At 32.8% G+C, this 21,987-nt stretch overlaps 1 protein-coding gene across 1 annotated transcript in view; it reads right to left on the bottom strand.

Annotated features, from left to right (window-relative positions):
- Positions 1–336: 336 nt before the first annotated feature.
- Positions 337–21,987, bottom strand: part of LOC134684948 (uncharacterized) — a 47,408-nt gene continuing 25,757 nt past the window's right edge. Inside the window, exons 8-18 of the mRNA XM_063544269.1 lie at positions 16,975–17,217; positions 16,100–16,585; positions 15,447–15,553; positions 12,359–12,812; positions 11,040–11,812; positions 8,750–8,780; positions 6,984–7,255; positions 5,719–5,746; positions 4,297–4,623; positions 3,366–3,659; positions 337–995 (exon numbers count right to left, since the gene is read on the bottom strand). Coding sequence (XP_063400339.1) covers positions 661–995; positions 3,366–3,659; positions 4,297–4,623; positions 5,719–5,746; positions 6,984–7,255; positions 8,750–8,780; positions 11,040–11,812; positions 12,359–12,812; positions 15,447–15,553; positions 16,100–16,585; positions 16,975–17,217 — 3,350 coding nt within the window. The 3' untranslated portion in view covers positions 337–660. The remainder of the gene's footprint in view (positions 996–3,365; positions 3,660–4,296; positions 4,624–5,718; positions 5,747–6,983; positions 7,256–8,749; positions 8,781–11,039; positions 11,813–12,358; positions 12,813–15,446; positions 15,554–16,099; positions 16,586–16,974; positions 17,218–21,987) is intronic.

Raw genomic sequence — 21,987 nt, 5'->3', positions numbered from 1 at the left:
ACAATTGCCACTTATCTATTTGAATTTAAAATCTTTTTTCTGAGGAATGAAAAATAATTTCATTTGATATAACATATGCATTATGTCAAAAACAAATTGAATGTGATTTTTAAGCAATAACTATATTTACATAATATGAGCATATTGTTGCATTTTTGTTAAAAACTTATTGATGAAGACACATTTTTATTTACAAGCTTACATTTAAAGTAGCTGACATACTATATAAGATGGTCAACAATAAGGGTACAGCAGTCAACATTGTATTATATATAATCAAAATCACTATAACAAATCCAAATAGCATATCGACACAGCACATTGTCAAAAACGAAAGACAAGTATACAACACATAACCATAGCACAATAAAGCAATGACAGTAACTACTTAGCCATGTCAATTGGAAATGTGTAGTGAAATTTAGGATTAAACAATCGTAAAAAGGTGTGAGTACACATGTTAGTATCTGTCATGCCATGTATGACACTCATATATGACGTATGTTTAATATAAATATGTTTATCACTAGTATGATAGATGGTGAATAAATCCTTGATCATTAGATCGATTATACTTTCTCCTATAGTAAATGTTTACTAGTGTTAGCTGTCTTTACTTAATTGTGCAAAGTTTTCTTTCTCAAAGAAACTGCATTTATTTTATTTTGAGCATTTATGAAGAGTTGCCATATCTGTGCTAGTAATTTCTGTCTTCTCTATTTGATCTGCTAGGTCTGCATAAATTGAGTCTTTTCGCAAGGCTTTGAGAAATTCATTAAATCCCTGTTCATTTTTACGCAAAAGCATGTCCATCAAAATCCTGTTCTTTTCCAGTGGGGTTTTACCAGATTCTATCTTCTTCCCATCATCAACTGACACCACCTCTCTTGATATAAGATGATCTACTATGCTCTCATGTTGAATATCAGAGATAACCTTGAGGTAATTTTTTTGTAGACGAACTTTATACAATGGAACATTCCAAACTGATAAACCTACAAAATATAAAAAAAAGACATTTTATTTTGTTAAGTGCTGTAAAATAGATTACCTCAGCCTTATCTGGTACAATTTTTGGGAGTTTTTGGTGTTAAATGCTCTTCAACTTTGTACTTGTTAAGCTTTGTAACTGTTTGGAACTGAGCGTCACTGGCGAGTCTTGTGTAGACAACACGCTTGTCTTGCCTATTGCATTATAGTCTTGGAACCTTTAATATTAATTGACCTTTCGTAACTTTAGAGGAATGAAGTCTAGAAAAGCGATTGAGCAGCATGGAATTTATAATGTGTTGTTTTCTCTTTTCTACATCACTTGGTTAATACCTCTGGCGATGTATTTCTATTACCCTAGAGTATCATGAGTATTATCTGCTTAGTTGTTGTTACATTGGTTATGACATGATTAACAACAAACCCGTATAAAATTTACTGTTTATAAATTTAAAAATTATGCAGAAACTTAGGTTTCAACTCGTCTGCTGCAAAGTTGGTCTAAAATGGATTTGGCTTTTCTACTGGTACGGTTTCTGTTATTGTTATCTTAAACCAAAGGTTTCACGAAAAAGCTGAATTACGATAGATATAACATTTCTTTAATCAAATTGCATATATTGAATTAATATTTATATGTTGTAATTATCAAACACATATGAAAGTTCCGTTACCATTTTTAAGAGCGATGGAAATTATACATAATGCAGTAGTGGTTAGTGCATCGGACTACTTATACAAAGGTTCTGGGATCGTTCCCCATTCCAGGATGAAAATTGCAGGGACTGAATTTTCAGCTCTTCCTTGACACCATTTGCGAATATGGTCTAGATAAAACGATGATAGGCCGTCGGAAGGTAACGCCAATTGGCTAACACATGTTAGAAATAGGCATATCTTTTGCACCTAAAAGACACCCATGTATATTTCGAAAAAGAGCAGGATAATGCCACTACAAGGCAGCATTCACATCCTCAAAGTAAAAAGGGATTAATATAAGTTGCAAACCTTGTTTTTCAATCCCCTATAAATAAATAAATATGTTTAAACTATACATATACACAATGTATGGTAAATTGCTTTTTTGGTTTGGTATTTTTGGTCTTAATCTGAAAGTAATTCATAGTTGACCATAACTGTTGTCTTTGAAATAGAAATGATCGAGATTCTTTTTACAGTTATAAGTCATTGTTCATTAAGTACATGTTACGAATCAGGAAAATAGGACCTTAGATGAATTTTGCTTTTATATGTCCCTTATAGTTACATAAATTCAAATACATCGTGGGCTTTTCCATGGGTTCGAACATTCCCAGTGAAGTTTAATTAGAAAACCAAACACATATGAGAAATAAAGTGTAATTTTCATGAAAAGAATTTAAAAGATTAATAATGCATCAATAAAATTGAATAATATGGCTTTTATCAAACTTTTCCATGAAAGCTGTTGAAGGTGATATCAAAGCAGATTTAATGAAATACACAAAATACTATGAAAAAAAGAAATAAAGAAATATTTATACAAAAACACATTAATTTGGAATTAAATACAACATATAATATGATGGAGAACATGTACTTCGTTTCAAATTGATTGGATTTCAACTTCACTAAACACTATATTGACCAAGTTTAATCAAAACCGAGAACGAGAGACGAACAACCAGACGAAGAAATGTACGGACAAACAAAAAGACGTGCGAACAAACGGACACACAGACCGAAACACATAATGCTCATAGTTTGAACATACACGCAGTCAAAAATACTTCATATTTATCATTTGTCAATAAACATTTATTTTTTCACTGTATCACTATTGAATAGAGTATTACAGGTAATACCCATAACTTCAACTTGTATTGCCTTTATTGTCAGCGATTATCGGATAAGTTTGGCATTAGATAATCTACCAAACCAGTTGATACGGATAGAGATTTTAAGTGGCTTTACTTTAACATGAGAACTATTTTAATGCAATATTTTCTAAAATTTCACTGAATTGATACGTATTTATCCATAGAGGGTTTGGAAGTTCATTTGTTTCATTAATACAAATTTATTAATACACGGCTATTGTATATATCAAGTTTATTCTTGATGCAGTATAGATGTGTTTACCTTCATGTGGGAAACTATATGCAGTTATATTTATTTTCGCATCAAGTAGTGAAATTTGATTTTCTATTGTTTCAAAATGTATCAAGCCAAAAAGAAATCAAACCCATCTGAGGAACTTTTTTACATCTACAAAGTATTATAAAATCAAATAAACTCTGTGTCGAATGTCACACTAACATGCGCAGAAATACCAAAATATTTCATGTTTTATTATAAACATTCGTTGCTTGTGTTCATGATCCCTTTCGCCATACCTTCATTTTCAGCAGACACTAATGTTGGACTGATATCATGTGTAGCACATTGCAAATTATCAGCGATATCTTCGTATCCATAATTACGTAATCCATCAACAAACACACTGTAAGCAGGTTCTCTCCTTTTAATCACAATATCCAGCAATGCTTTGTTCTGGTCATCATGTCGAGGATGATGTTCAATATCAAGTCTGTCGTCTGCTGAGATCACCAAATGTGTCATCATATGGTCTAAAATTTGGCAGATTTGTATATCTTGTATGATTCTGTTTTTGTTTTCCCTGATTATATCTGTAAATGAACAGATCTGTTTATTAACAAAGAAGAAGTTTAGTAATAGCTTAATTAAAGCACAAGTTACACCCATATGATGGCCAAAGGCAGGACAATAACATGTAGTAACAACAATATAATGATGACATTAACATTTTTGATCATTAATCAAAAGAAAGCTTACAATTTTCTTACATTGTGTATGTGCATCAGACGTTGTTATATCATTATTGATAAGAAAACTGCCGTGAAATGTCATAATACACAGATTAAATCAAGTTGGATGTCATTTGAAATTAAAAGTAAGGTGTCTGGTTTATGGTCGGATTGTTGTCTCCTTGATACATTCCCTGTTTTAATTCTCAATTTTATTAAATAATATGTCAGACAAAAGCGGTAGAGGAGAGATCTGTGCTTAACCATACGGTAAAGTACAATAGACTTACTTTGTTTTATATATTTCCCTGATTGTATGTAATTTCATTCAGCAAAAATAACGTCAGGGGCATTGTATAATAAAACTCTGTTAGCACTGATTCTATATATTTTTGTTATGAATCTATGATATACATATTTCCTGTACTGAATACCTGTTTTAAATAATACCGTATGTTGTGGTTTTTTTTATTTACCCAGACCGTTCATATAGTATTACCTGTAACCATTTCTACTGCTGTAAGTGTATTGGGATCAACATCCTTTACAACCTCCTTTAAACACCTTGCTCCTTTACCAATATTAACAAAAGCTTGCTCAAGAACACGTATTGTAGGTTTCACGGTTCTGTCTTTCCTCCATGTAAACAACACTTCCTTATTCTGTGCTGTCAAATCACGATCATATTTCTCTTTAATGCTCTCTATATCTTCTACAGACAGTCCAAGTTCTATTCCTAGTTGATAGAACATCTTGCCAATCAGCGGTGCTAATCTATCTAAAATTTCATCTGATGGAATACAGTCCAGAATATCGTCAGGAATACCTATAAAAAATAAGAAATAAAATACATCTACAGCGAAATTGTCAAAACTTAATCAAAAATTTGATTTGTAGTATTACCCCGAATGGTTTTTTTTTTTAAAGCAATGGAATGTTAATATTAATACTTAAATGTGTGTTATGCTTGTGAGAAGATTTATTGTTTTAGCCATAGCAGCCATGATTGTTGACAGAACAATAATGCTGCATACTTAAAGGAATACTCACTGGAAGTTTTATTGAAATTGATTCAACAGTTTCTGACGTGTAGAAGTTCGTTATAAAAGTAGACAAAATACGATAGTTTATCAATGAACTGTTCAGAGAATGAAACTTTGTATATTTTTTACATAGTGCACATGTTCTAATATTGCAATGAATTGTCAAAATTACAAAAAGGCCAGAAATACATTGTTTCTTCTGTGTCAACAGCTGATTGGTTATCGCAAATAATTAGAATTCAACATTTTTTTATGCACAGATCCATGACCTGCACACCCGGGAGTCTCATATATATAATGATTTTCCAGATTGAATATATTTTTGACACTTATATGATAGACTGGGTATGGACTTCATTTCAGTTCAACTTAGGGAACTTCAATAGGTATACGTCAGCACCATAACATTTTTAAAAAAAATGTCTCTGTTCCCATTCTTTGGTGTCGACTAGAAGAGAAGCTGAAGTATTTGATGGTTGAAGAGAACAAGAAAATATAAATCGATGACACAAACTGGTAACAATTGCTCTCTTCGGTTATATGAAAGAATAAGAATATGAGAGGAGGACTACAAAATATGAGCATTCAATTAGTGTACTCAGTGCCTCTCTGATATGACCAAAACACAAAAACAAAACATTTGACCAATGAACCAAGAAAATGAGATCATGGTCAGATCGGACCCGCCAAACTGACATGCATCTATTTATTACAAATATTCCATACACAACTGCTTAAAGTAGTTTAGAAACGGACCTAATCATGTTAACGTTGATCACTGCTTCGTGAAATACAGTCGAAGGGGATATGTAGGTAAGCGAAACAGAAAGTCTTTAATATAATGTCATATACAGACCTCAATATAGTACACTACTTACTAGATTTAACTTGTTTTATCCGCCTTACCTGCAAATATAATAATATCAAAGTAGAGGTTTTTAAGAGTTTGTGTTGCCAACCTGTATCTACTGTAGTTTTTAGAAATCAGGTAAAATAAGGTTATACTCATAATTTATAGTATTACATATTATAGATTATAAGATGTTAGATTTTATTAGATATTTAAGATTATAACCAAACAAAAAACGTAAAATGTACTTAAGAGTACTTATCCACGGACAGCAACCCACCAACGGCTTATTTGAAAATATCAGGGTAGATAAATATAATACTGATGAACATGTCTACCCGATTTCAGATGTGTTGTAAAGGTTTTTTAGTTTTAAAGATATAAACCAAACACTGCATTTCGCCTCAGTGTTCTATATACTTGGTGTTTAATTATCTACCAACTATGTTGTGATATATCAAGAACTAGGTAGATTGCCTCTCATTTTCGCAAGAAAGTGTAAGATTTTCAAATACTGGTTTAAATTGCTAAATACTTCAAACTGTATACTGAAAAAGTGTTATAACTACTTATATGGTGAATTAGAGAGATGTCCAAATAATAAGTGCAACTGGTTGTATTTTATGAAGAATGAACTTTTTCTTATTGGTTTAAGTGATGTATGGTACAGCCAAAACCTGTGACCTGCCTGATGTATGTTTTGCTGTCATAAAGCAATGTTTGTACGATTGTCTAAAACAAGAACTTGATGTTCAGTTGCATATTTCTTCAATATGTTGTAATAACAAAAACATGTTTGATAATTTTTGTCTGCAATTTCATTAAGCAAACCAACTCCAAATGTTTTTAAAAAATGTATAACAAAAATAAGATTAAGTAGCCAAAACTTATCTATATATCTTTGTTGAGTTATGTGTACTATTGTGTGTCTGTTTGTCTTTCTAATTTTATTTTCTATTTATGAGTTTGACTGTCCCTTTGGTATCTGTCGACCTTCTTTTGAGACCATCCATTATTATTTGTGAAGTAGACACTAAATATGTACATCATGTATATATAAGGTTTTGGTATTTTCAAATGCATTTTTTTATGTCAAGGTCAGATGAATACTGCAAGACTGAAATGTAAACCTTAAACCATACGATATGCAAAATTTAGTTTTATGTTAAGAGATGAATACAATTGTACAAGTCCATATGACTTACAACTGACCATACGGTATGTCAAAAAGTTATATATACGATATAAAAAAGATAAATACAACTGAATCAGTCCATTGCAGTAATTTCTTACCACACATAGTTTATGTGTTGTTATTTCCATTTCCCTCAATCCATTGTCTAAGTCTCCAAAACTGATTTCATTATTCTCTTTTAAATGCATAAGTGTCATAAATTTGACAATCTGTATGTTTCCTTGGTAATTGTCTTCCATGTCATTCCATACCATTTCTTCCATTTCAAGATGGAGAGCCAAATCGTGTAGCATGCGTGTCTCACAATAAACAGACAGCCGGAACAATTCTTTGTCACTTGGAATCTGAGATAATGCATCTTCACTCAAACCTAAGATTAAATCAAAAACACATATGCTTTGTAAAGAATAACTTTAATACACTGAGATCAGTTGAAATAACTATTCAACATTGATAGTTATTGGGTACGCAATATTAGCACCAAATGCAGGAACCTAATCATAATTACTTCGAACGTATGTTCACAAAATACACAAACAAGTGCTATCTCAAATATAGCACATACTTTAATCTATTGACATCCATCATAGACAATTTACTAATAAGACATATAGGATACATTGTAGTAATTTAAAGCAATTAATCTAAACTAAACTTGCAAAAAAGAGGGACGTAAGATACTAGAGGGACAGTCAAACTCATAGATTGAAAATGAAGTGACCAACTCTATGGCTAAAATAAAAAAGACAAACAGACAAATATTAGTACAGAAGAGTAAACTTAAATAACTAAAGACTAAGCAACATGAACTTCACCAAATCATATACTTTAAATGTAAGGTTCCAGTACATGTATTTTAAGTATTTGTTAACTCAAAAGGTAAAAATGTATTGCTTTTCCACTCACTCACCCGATGTTCAAATATTGTGTAATCGTTATCAGCACGAAAGCACACCAGTAGCAAGGTTTATGACAAGAAATATGAAGTACATGTATTTAAAGTAGCTGTTAACTCAAAAGGTAAAAATGTATTGCTTTTCCACTGATGTTCAAATATTGTGTAATCGTTATCAGCACGAAATCACACCAATAGCAAGGTATATGATATGAAATATGAAGTACATGTATTTAAAGTAGCTGTTAACTCAAAAGGTAAAAATGTATTGCTTTTCCACTGATTTTCAAATATTTGTAATCGTTGTCAGCACGAAAGCACACCAATAGCAAGGTTTATGACAAGAAATATGAAGTACATGTATTTAAAGTAGCTGTTAACTCAAAAGGTAAAAATGTATTGCTTTTCCACTGATGTTCAAATATTGTGTAATCGTTATCAGCACGAAATCACACCAATAGCAAGGTATATGATATGAAATATGAAGTACATGTATTTAAAGTAGCTGTTAACTCAAAAGGTAAAAATGTATTGCTTTTCCACTGATGTTCAAATATTTGTAATCGTTGTCAGCACGAAAGCACACCAATAGCAAGGTTTATGACAAGAAATATGAAGTACATGTATTTAAAGTAGCTGTTAACTCAAAAGGTAAAAATGTATTGCTTTTCCACTGATGTTCAAATATTTGTAATCGTTGTCAGCACGAAAGCACACCAATAGCAAGGTTTATGACATCAAATATGAAGTACATGTATTTTACTTAGTTGTTAACTCAAAAGGTAAAAATGTATTGCTTTTCCACTGATGTTCAAATATTGTGTAATCGTTATCAGCACGAAAGCACACCAGTAGCAAGGTTTATGACATCAAATATGAAATTGGATATGTTCATACTAGTAAGTTAAATGTTAAATGTTAAACCTTGTCAATAACCTGCTATTGCAGAGAGATAATTGATACATTTACCTGGACAATTAGCATCACACTGCTTTTGTTCCTGCAAAATAGAAAATAACTTAACAAGTATTTGTATAACTCCTGTAAGCAACCTACTTGCTCATCGGTCCACAAAAACACATTTCACAAATGTGAAACTAATGACACAAACACATATAATAGAAACAAGTGAAACTGCGAGCTACTACTCACTGATGATACCCCCGCCGCAAGTGGATAATATTAATAGTGTAAAAATATGCAAGTGTTCGGTAAACAGGAAGTTGTTGAGTGATGAATCTGAAAACGCATCACAATGTATAGCTGACTTATATAAATCCTGAAACCAAATTTCAGAAATCCTTATTGTAGTTCCTGAGAAAAATGTGACGAAAATTTTCAACTTGGCTATCATGTGTAAAATCATACAAGTGTTCGGTAAACAGGAAGTTGTCAAGTGATCAATCTGAAAACGCATCACACGGTATAGCTGACTTAGATAAACCCTGAAACCAAATTTCAGAAATCCTAATGTATTGTAGTATCTGAGAAAAATTCGACGAAAAATATTCATGGGACGGACGGACTGACTGACGGAAGGACAGACAGAGGTAAAACAGTATACTCCCCTTTTTTAAAGCGGGGTATAAATATACAATAATTGGCAAATGCTTATAGTTACTACAAGCAAAGTCAAGTAAATATTATCAATATCAATCTGCTCATCTACCTTACACAAAAAAGTTAAACAAAGAGGTGTCATATCAACATTATCATCCTTTGTCCCTCTGTCTGATACATTTTATGTTTAGTTACTATCATACCAACATCAGCAAGTTGGTACAGATATAAATTTGTCTCTGAATGTATGAACATTTTTAGGCCAACTAAAATTAGTTAGTAGATTTTCATCCAAATTTTTGAAAAAAATGGGGCGGGTGGGAGGATTTTATTTTTTAAATTTTATTTCATATGAAACTCTTGTCACAAGTTCTGCATACTGCGGGGTATGTGCTAGTGGAAAACAAGCTTGTATAATGTATATACATGCTGTATAAGGAATCCGATACTATTTTTTAAACTCTTAAATAAAAATCCATGATTGGTAACCACTGTTATACATGTAATTGCCGCTTTAGAAACCTATTTATAGTATACATCAAAGAGAAGAGAAATGCTCTCTTCAGTTGGACTAGACCTACACCAAATTTATTTTGATTTCTAAGCAATGGTTTGTACTCCACATAAAATCAATAAAATGTATTGGTACAATTGTATGCAACACAAGTATTATGAGTACAAAATAAAATGTAAACTCAGTGTGGAAAGTAATTATGATGTAAAACATGAACTTAACCAAAAATTAGCTGCTGTTTAATGACTATATTGATGGTATTGGGACAGTTACAGAGGGTGTTTGCTGTTTATCAACAAAAACAATAGCCATGGGTAAATATAAATGAATTAAAATGCGTGTTTGTCGACTTTTTTTTCTCAATAAATCATAAATCATAAATCAAACGAATTCATGCTTGTGTCAATTTCTTTAATCCAGTCATGTTTCTTGTACCAATTTGTTCTACGATTCTTGCGCTTTGGATATCATTCACAGTCCAAATTTCCTGACACAAAGTTATCGTAAATAAATAAATATTAAAGGAAGAAAAAACACGGTTTTCGATTCACTTGTGACTACCGCAATTTGCGTTAAATGACAAGGCGTTTTACTCGTTACTCGAATATTTCATGCCCTTCTCGTGATCAATCTCTATTCTCGGTAGATGATGTTGTCATCATAGAGCAGCAGAATATGTCAACTCAATCATTTGAGTCTTTAGTTTACTCGAAGAAACACAAAAACGAAATTTAAACCGGAAGTGTTGAATGAAACGAAATTATTGATGGTTCCCGGTAACGGACATGAACAAAATCCGGAAATCGTATTTTTGTTTAATAAAAAAAATCGGGGCGGGACAATTTCAGAGGGGCAGGCAGGGATATAAATTTAGCAATTAATTTTAATTGGCCTTACATAACAACTTCAAAGAGCTTGGTATGAGCATATAGTTTGCTATTTGTTGAAGGCCTTTGGTGCTGAATTTTACGTCATTTGGTTTATGATGAAGAATTTTCACGTTGAAAATCATATACCATATCTTATTTTTTTATATAGAGTTGAAAAATTAAATGTCTAACGAACATGTATAATGCAAATATAATACCAATAATCTGCAATAAGAGAACTTGGCGCTTATGCGGAGGCTTAGACATACAATTCTAAATATCTCTCATAGATATACCAATAAAAGTATATAGATACCCTTTGCTTGTTCCAAATACTCCAGTTAGTTTTAATGTTTTCACCGTGTTCACAAAAACATTCTGCAGCTTCTGAAACCATCTTGTGTTCTGATGTGAAACAGTTTAGTTTCGAGCAGGAATACTCGGTGTGGAAGGGTGACTTGCTGCTGGCTTTACAATGGATGGAGGACTGATAAAATTCGGAGATTCTCTCTAAAGTAACAAACAAACAATCCCGGACACTGCTGGCTATATCAGGTATTATCAGCCCCTTGGAGCGCTTGTGGACTAGGTACAGTAAGATCGAGTTACCTTCTACACAGATAACGATATCATGCTCTTTATCAAATGATAACCCAACAAACCCAGAAAACATAAGTTTCCTTCCACGGTATTGTTTTAATGTCCACATACTGAGACATGCGCATATAAGACGGTTTGGTAAGGCTGGAGGTATGATGGTTCCTTTGAAAACAAAGGCCAAACTAAGTGTCCTCTCTGGTGTACATTCTTTTGTCAAGAAATCTGTATCATTTCTTTGGGTAAGCATACATGGTACAAAGAAGTGTTCTACTGGTAGCCGACTTCCTGTTTTTGTATCATATCTACGCTGTTCAGATACGATATCAAGATGTATCAGCATATCAAATACAAACTCTTTAAATGGTAAAATCTGACAAAATTCTTTTTGTTCCCAAATCTGGTAGAGGTCTTCTTTTTGTATCATTCCATTTTTTGACATCTTTTTGAAGGTTTTTCTTGTTTTACCTTCTTTTGGCCAGAATTCAACATCTATGAAAATGAAAACAAAAAAAATCTTATGACTTGAAATCAAAGATAAAATATACTTATATTAAAAGGTAATATAAATGAAAGTTTTAATGCTCACCTAGGTCAGGACATGAAACAAAATTATCTTATCTTATAAAATACCTATTTTAGCAGTAATTAAACTTTTTTTATAAAAGGCATTCGATGAACAAAATAGAATCCTTTCTCATTTGGAAGAACATTAACCCATTACATATTTTCTATATTTTGAAAACAGTTTTTAATTTTGCAATCATTTTTTACAAAACATCCATTCTCTCCAGAGGATATAAACATAATAAAATAATTAGCTACAATTTAACAAGTAGTGACGCTATGAATACCCAAAGAAAAGATTAATTTTGACTAATTGTATAATAAAAAGTTCTTACAAAGTTTAAAAGATTAGTGAAAGGCACCATTTAACAGTCTTCAGTGCTCTGGAAAATTGTTTGTAATCAATATTTTGGTATATTGGTTTTTACCAGCCATATCATCACTAGCTACTCACTTAAAATATATACACACCTGTAATGAAAGATCTCATAACTTCCACCATAAGAAGGGGACTGATGATAACATTATCTCTCAGTTGTGGAGTATCAAAATAAACAATCTTCCCTACAGAATGCTGAAAATGTAGGAAATCAGTCAGCTGTCCAGCAGACAGGACAGACACCTCGCTGATGGCATTTAATTCTTTAACTTCAGCCAATGACATAATTTGTTTTCCCTCTGCCACTAATTCGGCGATCTCGAGCTCTAGTGGAACACAAGCATTGGGCATTCTTTCACCCCAACATGGGTGGTTGAATGTAAGTTCTGTAATTTTTTTCTTCAGAACTTCTATTTCTGGGTCATCTTGATTTTTTGCATTGACAAATATTAGAGGTCTAAGGACCAGATGATGTTGTCCCTCGTGGTCTTTAAACAACTCCTCAATTCCACTATAAAGCTCTTCACGTCTTGTTTCAACATTCTCCTATGAAAACATAAAAAGGTTGCCAAATAAATTAAAGACCCTTAGTGAGCGCACTCACATACCCCACGTCCCCACATTGTCATTGGAGAAATAAAATAAGTGTAAGAAAAAAAGTTGTATAAAAAAAGGGGAATCATAATTTCCTGTCAATATGGGCATCTACACAGTATGTCCTTATTATCTACAAAGTTTCATGAAATTCTGTTGTGTGGTTTCAGAGGAACTGCGATGACAAACTGTTGCAGAAGTACATTGAAGCAAATAAGCTCAAAGGGGCGTAACTCCTAGAAAAAAAATGAATCGTAATTTCCTGTCGATATGCACATCTACTTAGTATGTTCTTATTATCTACAAAGTTTCATGAAATTCTGTTATGTGGTTTCAGAGGAGTTGCAATGACAAACTGTTGCAGTAGTACATTGAAGCCAATAAGTTCAAAGGGGGGTAACTCCTAAAAAAATGAATAGTAATTTCCTGTCGACATGCACAACTAGATGGTATGTCCTTATTATCTAAAAAGGTTTAATGAAATTCTGTTGTGTGGTTTGAGAGAAGTTGCGATGACAAGAAACAGGACTGACGGACGGACGGATGGACCGACAGACAGATGGGCCAAAAACATTATACCCTCTGCAACTTTGTTGCGTGGGGTATAATAAACTTGAGGCTGTAAAAAGGTTGCATCGCACATCATTATCTAAAACCACAATTATATAATTAGATTGATCTCAAATTTTCAGAGTAGACATTTCTACTGTTACAGGTCAATTTACAACTTTAGCCTAGCTCTTATACTTTTAAAGATATTTCCAATACTATTAAGGATGTTCGCTTGTCATGTTTTGGATTGTTTGTCAGATTTACGGAATCCTGTGATTTTATCCATTCGAATGCCTTAAACAAATTCGCCAATTGACCCCCATTTTTCTTTTTACAAATATTTTACATGTATATTGATAAGCCATCTGTTAAAGTCTTATACAATTTTAATTATATTTTAAATGTTTTTAAGAACTTAAACTTGTCAATGATAAAGCTTTGATCAGTCAAGAGAGACCATTTTCCGGCCAAAATGTCAATGGCTATTATATAAAAAACAAGCACATTGACCTATATATTTGTTTGCTCTTTTGGTTCCTTAATTAATCCCCTATCAATATTTTTAGAAGATGTTTTTTGTTATTCACAATTGTACTATCTACATAGTTTTTAAACACTTGTAAACAAATATATTTTAATAAATTGGCAATAAATCTAAAACAGTTCAAACTATTAAAAGCCTAATAGCAATGAATAGCCAGTAATTTCAGTATTTTCGTGAAAAAAAAAATATTGTATGATATAAATTTGCAGTTATAAATAAATGGAGAATGTGTCCAAGGTACACACATGATGCCAATGCTAAAAGGGCACAGAACTCAAGAACTGTAGAAGAGACACTACCCAAATGTGTACTTGATCTAAGTATTTTGCTAGTAAGCATTGTGCATACTGTTCGTAATATTTAAATTTGGTTGAGGCAATTTAAAGTTAGGGAACAGAAACAAACAAATCAATATTTCTAAAAGGCATAACTTTAGAACAGCAAAAGTATAGCCTACAAAATTCAAACTTGATTTATGTTTTTTGGTCTTAAGCATTGTATAGAGTAAGAGAACAGAACTTATATTTTTTAGATTTTTTTCCATTTGCCAAGGAGCATAACGCTATAACAGTAAAAGTGACACAATCAAAATCCAAATTTGATCTGTGTTTTGTGGTAACAACCATTTTGTATAATTAGTTATCAAAGGTACCAGGATTATAATTTAGTACGCCAAACGCGTGTTTCGTCTACATAAGACTCATCAGTGACGCTCATATCAAAATAGTTATAAAGCTAAACAAATACAAAGTTGAAGAGCAATGAGGATCCAAAATTCCAAAAAGTTGTGCCAAATAGGGCTAAGGTAATCTACGTATAAGTTTCATGATATTTGGTTGAGGCAAACTAAAGTTATAGAACAGAAACAAAAAGATCAACATTTTTTTCCATTTTTAAAAGGCATATCTCTGAAACGGTGAAAGTGGCATTGTGTATTAGCTTCATAACATTTGATTGAGGCAAATTAAAGTTAGAGGACGGGAACCAATGTTGGGACTTACAGGCATACGAAAGTACATAAGGACAAGGATAAAACTTAATGCCCCCTCCCCTACGGCAGGTGCATACAAAGTTTAACTTAATAAATGACAGTTTCTCATTGACAACATATATGTTTAAATAAAATTGACTAAAATGAAATTTTTTACATTTAATATGAGCAATTGTTTGAGGTCAATAGACCATGACTGAGAGTGGCAGGATCAAATAATCTCCATGGAAATGAGATGTATCAAATTTAATATTGATACAACTGCATATCAAATTTCTGTGTGTAGGCCTTGTAATATGATCTTAATGTATTACCCACAAATCAATGGGGTATTGTTCTTTCAAAAGTGTAGTTTTACACAAAGTTTGGTCAATTTAAGACATATGGGCATGACATCATTATGTAAGCATAAGAGCTCTTATGAGGCTAATTATACATATTATTGAAGTATTCAAATGGCAATTACTTACTAATATATAGCTAACATTAGTTCACTTACCGGTAATACTTTATCTTTGTGAGTGGCAACAAACAAGATCTTTGGAATGCCTGCATATACAACCTTACAATAGGTCAGTATGGAATTGACCCAATATTGCAAGAATACTACAAAATAAAATTCAAATATGTCATAAAACATTTTTAAAAGAAGTATAAAAAAGTCTAGTTCATAGTTGTGATCCTACACTTTTAAGTTTTTCTTTGTCTTTTGTCTTGTTAACCCGTAATAAAAAATACTTTGTCAACCTCATAAATTCTTACAGTTGATAAACATCTTCCTTTAAGTTGGAATCTCTGTCAAAAAGTGACAACTGTTTCAGTGTATATGTATAGACACTATTGTTGTATTTGTTCTTCAGTCTATTTCAGCATGTTCAGTATATAATTCTTAAATTCATGGTTCGCAATGACCCCACGAAAGCCACAAAAATTGGTAAATCACGAATAAGAATGAATCCACAGTACCTCATATCAATGCTGCAAAATGCGAATTGAGGTATAATATTGTAGTTGGTGACAAGCTAAAAGTGACAATGTAAATAAATTAAGTAAACATTTAAGTTTGCTTATATATTTAGAAAAGATATCACCTTGCTGTTTTAAAAATGTATCCTGTTTGCATTATCTGTGTGTAATTAACATGCATAATACCTGCTGGCGTTGGCGTCATGTGCTGCCCTGGAAAACACATCACATCAGGGACCTGTTCATGCAAATCTTTGCTCCCATCAAATACTACAAGAAACAATGCCCGGAACGTCATGAAGGTCTGGTGTGTTGTTAGATAAACATATTGTCCACCGAAATCCCAGAAGATAAGACGCCCAACTTTCATCTTATACTTCCCACTTTTGAGGACTTTTTCCATTTTCTTTTTTATTTCCTCTTTAGTCATTCTTGTTCTCATTTTCTTTCCCATCTGTTTTACCGTGAGAGGCACATTGGAGGATTTCGCAGGTGGTAGAGATTGTGCTGCTGTCGACTTTTCTGAGGGCATAGAGGACAGTGTGGCTTTGGCATAACCAGTTGGACTTGCATCTGAAGCCTGATTAAACTTTTCAGTGGGTTCACTCTCCTCTTCTTTGAGAGAGGTCATTAACACTTTGTTGTACACAACATCCAGGGCGTTATAAGAGTCTGAAATTAAATTAATACATCAGGCAAATCAAATCCAAAACAGCTACAGGCTGTCAAAACCAAGTGAAGAATATAAGAAAAATCATAATTAAGATCAAAATTCAATCTTATCAAGTGTAACATTCACATAATGCTATTACTGTATTCTAAAGAGAGTCATGTTTTAACTGATGGATTGATGACATTATTGATTATCGAAAATAAATGTCAAATTATTCCATAATTTTAACATTAAAATTCAATTTGAATTAACTTGGTGCCTGAATAGAACTCACAAAACATATGGCTACAATGTAATGTGATTAAAATCAGTGCTATAGCATGTCTGCTGATAGGGAGGTCCACACAACAGCATGTGGTAAGATATTTCTACTTGTGTATTTTCTCACCTGGATCAATTAGAATCCACTCTTTCGTCTCAATGTCGAGGCCACAGCGACCTTCTACGAGAGAAATGCCGTCAGTCGGCTGTCGACCATCTAGTACAATATCACCAGCTAACAGCTTCACAAGAGTAGACTTCCCAACGGAAAACTGGCCGGTTACCATGCATCTCATATCAAATGATTCATAGCTGCCCTTGCCTAATAAACGATTTAACATGGCAGACTGTTGCCCTTTTCCGATGGGATCTGAAAAAAAAAAAAAGTTTGAAAGTTTAAATTTCATCATGTTTGTGAAAAAAATGTATGCATACACACACTCAAAGATAATTTCTCCACTTTTTGTCTCTGACACTGGACAATGTTTCAATAAATTTATCTTAAATAATACTATTAGACAAGGATATATGTTTCTTATGATGCTGGAGATGTGTTATTTACAGCAATGACTTCTGACATATTTCCTATAAAGTCACAGTGGTCTTTAAATATCCTTAATTAGAAGTTTGCTGCCAGCACTCTCTCTGTCATTAAAATAACTAGAGGCTCTAAAGAGCCTGTGTCGCTCACCTTGGTCTATGTGCATATTAAACAAAGGACACAAATGGATTCATGACAAAATTGTATTTTGGTGATGGTGATGTGTTTGAAGTTCTTACTTTACTGAACGATTTTGCTTCTTACAATTATATCTATCATGAACTTTGCCCATTAGTAACAGAGAACTATATTTGTTAAAAATTTACATAAATTTACCAAATTAATGAAAATTGTTAAAAATTGACTATAAAGGGCAATAACTCCTTAAGGGGTCAATTGACCATTTAGGTCATGTTGACTTATTTGTAGATCTTACTTTGCTGAACATTATTGCTGTTTACAGTTTATCGCTATCTATAATAGTATTCAAGATAACCAAAAACAGCAAAATTTCTTTAAAAATTACCAATTGGAGGGCAGCAACCCAACAACCAGTTGTCCAATTCATCTGAAAAATTCAGGGCAGATAGATATTGACTTGATTAACAATTTAACTTCTTGTCAGATTTGCTCTAGATGCTTTGGTTTCATAGTTATAAGCAAAAAACTGCATTTTACCCCTATGTTCTATTTTTAGCCGTGGCGGCCATCTTGGTTGAATGGCCAGGTCATCGGACACATTTTTCAAACTAGATACCCCAAAGATGATTGTGGCCTAGTAGTTTCAGTGGAGATTTTGTAAAAGATTACTAAGATTTATGAAAAATGGTTAAAGATTGACTATAAAGGGCAAGAACTCCTAAAGGGGTCAACTGACCATTTTGGTCATGTTGACTTATTTGTAGATCTTACTTTGCTGAACATTATTGCTGTTTACAATTTATCTCTATCTATAATAATATTCAAGATAATAGCCAAAAACAGCAAAATTTCCTCAAAATTACCAATTCAGGGGCAGCAACCCAACAACCGATTGACCGATTCATCTGAAAATTTCAGGGCAGATAGTTCTTGACCTGATAAACATTTTTACCCCATGTCAGATTTCCTCAAAATGCTTTGGTTTTTGAGTTATAAGCCAAAAACTGCATTTTACCCCTATGTTCTATTTTTAGCGGTGGCGGCCATCTTGGTTGGTTGACCAGGTCACGCCACACAATTTTTAAACTAGATACCCAAAAGATGATTGTGGCCAAGTTTGGATTAATTTGGCCAAGTAGTTTCAGAGGAGAAGATTTTTGTAAAAGATTAATTTACGAAAAATGGTTAAAAATTGACTATAAAGGGCAATAACTCCTAAACGGGTCAACTGACCATTTTGGTCATGTTAACTTATTTGTAGATCTTACTTTGCTGAACATTATTGCTGTTTACAGTTTATCTCTATCTATAATAATATTCAAGATAATAACCAAAAACAGCAAAATTTCCTCAAAATTACCAATTCAGGGGCAGCAACCCAACAACCGATTGACCGATTCATCTGAAAATTTTAGGGCAGATAGATCTTGACCTGATAAACATTTTTATCCCATGGCAGATTTCCTCAAAATGCTTTGGTTTTTGAGATATAAGCCAAAAACTGCATTTTACCCCTTTGTTCTATTTTTAGCCGTGGCGGCCATCTTGGTTGGTTGACCAGGTCACGCCACACAATTTTTAAACTAGATACCCCAAAGATGATTGTGGCCAAGTTTGGATTAATTTGGCAAAGTAGTTTCAGAGGAGAAGATTTTTGTAAAAGATGACTTTAATTAACAAAAAATGGTTAAAAATTGACTATAAAGGGCAATAACTCCTAAACGGGTCAACTGACCATTTTGGTCATGTTGACTTATTTGTAGATCTTACTTTGCTGAACATTATTGCTGTTTACAGTTTATCTCTAACTATAATAATATTCAAGATAATAACCAAAAACAGCAAAATTTCTTCAAAATTACCAATTCAGGGGCAGCAACCCAACAACCGATTGACCGATTCATCTGAAAATTTCAGGGCAGATAGATCTTGACCTGATAAACATTTCCCTGTCAGATTTGCTCTAAATGCTATGGTTTTTGAGTTATAAGCCAAAAACTGCATTTTACCCCTATGTTCTATTTTTAGCCGTGGCGGCCATCTTGGTTGGTTGACCGGGTCACGCCACACATTTTTTAAACTAGATACCCCAATGATGATTGTGGCCATGTTTGGTTTGATTTGGCCCAGTAGTTTCAGAGGAGAAGATTTTTGTAAAAGTTAAAGACGACGGACGACGACGACGACGGACGACGGACGCCAAGTGATGAGAAAAGCTCACTTGGCCCTTCGGGCCAGGTGAGCTAATAAATGAGTATGTTAATGTTTTGATCTGTCAGAGTGTCGATGTCAATGTGTTGATTTCTCAGTCTATAAATGTTTTGATATGTCCATGTGTTAATGTATACGTTTGTTAATGTGTTGATATGTCAGTGTGTTAATGTCTTGATGTTTGAATCTGTTAATGTGTTGGTATGTCAGTGTGTTAATGCCTTGATGTTTGAATCTGTTAATGTGTTGATATGTCAGTGTGTTAATGTCTTGATGTTTGAATCTGTTAATGTGTTGATATGTTAGTGTGTTAATGCCTTGATGTTTCAATCTGTTAATGTGTTGATCTGTCAGTGTGTTGATATGTCATTGTGTTAATGTAAAAGTCTTGTAATATGTTGATGTTAGTGTGCCAATGTACTATTGTGTAGATCTGTCATAGTGTCGATATTTCAATGCATTGAGTTTTGAGTCTGTTAATGTATAGATCTGTTAATGTATAGATATGTTAATGTATAGATCTGTTAATGTATAGATATGTTAATGTATAGATATGTTAATGTATAGATCTGTTAATGTATAGATATGTTAATGTATAGATCTGTTAATGTATAGATATGTTAATGTATAGATCTGTTAATGTATAGATATGTTAATGTATAGATCTGTTAATGTGTCAATATTTCAATGTATAGATCTGTCAATGTATAGATCTGTCAATGTATAGATCTGTAAATGTGTCATTATTTCAATGTATAGATCTGTTAATGTATAGATCTGTTAATGTGTCATTATTTCAATGTATAGATCTGTAAATGTGTCATTATTTCAATGTATAGATCTGTTAATATATAGATCTGTTAATGTATAGATCTGTTAATGTGTCAATATTTCAATGTGTTTATGTATGAGTCTGGTAATATGTGGATCTATCAGTGTGTCGATGTATGAGTGAAAATGTTGACTTGTCAGTGTGTCGATGTGTCAATGTGTTGATGTTTGAGTCTGTAAATGTGTTTATATGTCAATGTGTGAATGGTTGAGGCTGTTAATGTGTTGATCTGTTGGTGTGTCGATACGTCATGTGTTGATGTATGAATCTGTTATTGTGTTGATCTGTCAATATGTTGATATGTCAACTTGTTGATGTTTGAGTCTGTTAATGTGTGGATTTGTCAGTGTGTCAATATGTTATTCTTATGCAATTTGTATGTAACAATTTTATTCATTGGCTAAAAGTTGCCTTCAAATCTACAGTTGACCAGGCGTAACTAAGGAGGGACAACCATTTTGAAATGATTGAATCAACAAATGTTCGATTACTACTATATAATCCAAAATAAAACAACATCTACCTCGAACTCGTCATTTTAAACTTATTTTATCCGATTTTGAAGATTACAGGTTACGTAATAACCTCCAGTTTGTAAGTTTTCATTTGTATGACGTCACGTTTACCCATGACGTCTTTGCGTTTTATCTTATTATTTCTTTTTGAAATGCATTAGAATCGGAATAACAGTACTGTAGTTGAAGAGTTGCCACCGTCAATTTTGATTTGAGGTTCGCAAATCTCCGTTTTACTGTCTCCGCTAGGCGTCGCCAGTAAAACTGCATTTGCGACCGTCAAATCTACAATAGGACGGTGGCAACTCTTCAACTACAGTACTGTTATTCCTTAAATGTGTTGATGTTTATCTGTCAGTGTTTAAATATGTCAATTAGTTAAATCTATATGTCTATGTGTTGATGTATGAGACTGTTAATGTATTGATCTGTAAGTGTAATGATGTATAAGTCTGTTAATGTGTTGATCTGTCAGTGTAATGATGTATAAGTCTGTTAATGTGTTGATCTGTCAGTGTTATGATGTAGAAGTCTGTTAATGTGTTGATCTGTAAGTGTTATGATGTATAAGTCTGTTAATGTGTTGATATGTCAGTGTTATGATGTATAAGTCTGTTAATGTGTTAATCTGTCAGTGTTATGATGTATAAGTCTGTTAATGTGTTGATCTGTCAGTGTTATGATGTACAAGTATGTTAATGTGTTGATCTGTCAGGGTAATGATGTATACATCTGTTAATGTGTTGATATGTCAGCGTGATGATGTAGAAGTCTGTTGATGTGTTGATCTGTCAGTGTTATGATGTATAAGTCTGTTAATGTGTTGATCTGTCAGTGTTATGATGTAGAAGTCTGTTAATCTGTTGATCTGTCAGTGTGCTGATATAGAAGTCTGTTAAT

This window comes from Mytilus trossulus, chromosome 9, assembly GCF_036588685.1.
Source record: "Mytilus trossulus isolate FHL-02 chromosome 9, PNRI_Mtr1.1.1.hap1, whole genome shotgun sequence".
Classification (NCBI taxonomy): Eukaryota; Metazoa; Mollusca; class Bivalvia; order Mytilida; family Mytilidae; genus Mytilus; species Mytilus trossulus.
Note: the sequence above shows the minus strand (reverse complement) of the source record. Positions and strands in the feature narration are given on the sequence as shown.